Genomic DNA, 2,080 nt, shown 5'->3' with positions numbered 1-2,080 from the left:
CCTGTGGCACGGAGGCAAATCCCATCCTCTCCTTGTCCTTCCTCCCCCAGAGCAGGAGCTGAGCATGGAGAGCAGGGAGGACAAATCCCCACAGCAGAACCTGGTGGCAGAGGCCGTTTTGAGCGGCTCCACAGCACAGGAACCCAACGGGGAGGAAAAGCCCCGGAGATCCCTCACGAGGAGGGGCTGCAAACGCAGATCACGGGAATCTGAGGAGGAAAGACCAACCCTGGTCAGGGGAGATGGCCGGAGCTCAGAGCTGGGGGTCCATGAGCAGCTTCAGGATGAGGAGAAGCCCCACAAGTGCTCAGAATGTGGGAAGAGCTTTAGTAAGAGATGCAACCTCCTGATCCATTGGAGAATCCACACAGAGGTACGGCCCTACGAGTGTCCTGAGTGTGGCAAGTGCTTCAGGAGGAGCTCCCACCTGACTGTCCACCAGAGGAGCCACACTGGGGAGAAGGCCTACAAGTGTGGAGAGTGTGGGAAGAACTTCAGCAAGCGCTGCAACCTGAACTCCCACCAGCGGATCCACACTGGAGAGAGGCCCAGAGAGAGGCGCTATGAGTGTGATAAATGCAGGAAGAGGTTTCTCACCAGTTCTCATCTCCTCCAGCACCAGCCGATTCACTCAGATGAGAGGCCCTTCCGCTGCCCTGACTGCAGGAAGGGCTTCAAGGACAACTCCACCCTCATCAGGCATCGCCGCATCCACACCGGAGATAGGCCCCGAGAGAGGCGCTACGAGTGTGATCAATGCAGGCAGAGGTTTTACACCAGCTCCCATCTCCTGCTGCACCAGCGCACTCACACAGACGAGAGGCCCTTCCGCTGCCCCGACTGCGGGAAGGGCTTCCAGCGCAACACCCACCTCACCAGCCACCGGCGCATCCACACCGGGGAGACGCCCTATGAGTGTCCCAAGTGTGGGAAGAGATTCCGGCATAGCTCAGCCGTGACCCACCATCAACGGAGCCACCACTAAGGGAAGCCCTGTGAGTGCCGCGAGTGTGGGAAGAGCTTCGTGTGCTGCTCCAGCTCCATCCCCTATGGGAGATCCACCCTGGATGATCCCTAGTGATCCCCGGTGATCCGTGGTGCCGGTGATCCGTGTTGGGATTACACCTGGCTGGGGGGCTCCACATCCTCCTGGCTCCCTCTGGGTGCCTGCACACATCCATGGACCAACATCCAAAATCCGTTTTGTAGAGCTGATTTGTCCACTCCTGATCCCAGAAAAAAACCACTTTTTGCATCTTCTGGTGGCCTTAACAACACTGGATAGTCTTGGAGGTCTTCTCCAACATAAATCCATTGTTTTAATTCTCTCTGGCCCACAGACATCTTCTACAGCCAAATGGGGAGGGACTGGGAGAAAACCCTCAATTTTGGAGACAGTTGGGTGGAAACCCCTCCAAAAAAGGTTCTTCCCACCCGCCAAGCACATGGATGCTCTGCCAGCAGGGATACATAAATCTTTTTTTTTTCTTTGCCTTGAAACGAAAAGGTTTCTGTTCATTCATTTCAAAGCCCTGAAACTGGGGTAGAAATAAAGGCGTTGAAATAAGGCATGGATGGGGACATGTGGGGGACAATGATATGTGTAGGGCCATGGGGGGACATGGACACAGACAGGACCATGTGAGACATGGCGGAACACAGACATGGATGGCAACATGGGAAACACGCATGGGGACACGAACTGGGATAGCGTCAATGCCACCACTACAGTGCCACCAGCACCTTCATCTTGGCCATGGCAAAGCGCTGCCTGATGCAGTTCCCGCCACCACATCTGCACTGTCACCACCGCGGTGTCCCAGCTGAATGTCAGCACCCATCAGGGCGGGGTGGGGACATTGTTCAGCTGGTGACAAGTGGCCCGGAAGTGAGTGACAGCCACCAGGGTGTCCCTGGGGCCACCGCACTTAGGGGACCTCAACTGCCCCTGGGGACAGGGGAAAAGGTCAGTGTCACCTGGTGGGTCACGTTGCCCTGCACTGGGTGTCACCAGAGGTGTCCTGGTGGCAGCATCCACACAGATGTGGCAACATTGTCCCCTGATGTGTGTCATAGTTGC

The 2,080-nt window shown here is 56.5% G+C and overlaps 1 protein-coding gene across 1 annotated transcript in view; it reads left to right on the top strand.

Annotated features, from left to right (window-relative positions):
- LOC102038474 overlaps window positions 1-1,567 on the top strand; it is a 23,397-nt gene extending 21,830 nt beyond the window's left edge. The window contains 1 exon segment of the mRNA XM_031065276.1: window positions 51-1,567. Coding sequence (XP_030921136.1) covers window positions 51-1,078 — 1,028 coding nt within the window. The 3' untranslated portion in view covers window positions 1,079-1,567.
- The last annotated feature ends 513 nt before the right edge of the window (window positions 1,568-2,080 follow it).

Source organism: Geospiza fortis, unplaced genomic scaffold, assembly GCF_000277835.1.
Source record: "Geospiza fortis unplaced genomic scaffold, GeoFor_1.0 scaffold906, whole genome shotgun sequence".
NCBI classification, from domain to species: domain Eukaryota; kingdom Metazoa; phylum Chordata; class Aves; order Passeriformes; family Thraupidae; genus Geospiza; species Geospiza fortis.
This window is presented reverse-complemented; position numbering and strand designations above follow the sequence as displayed.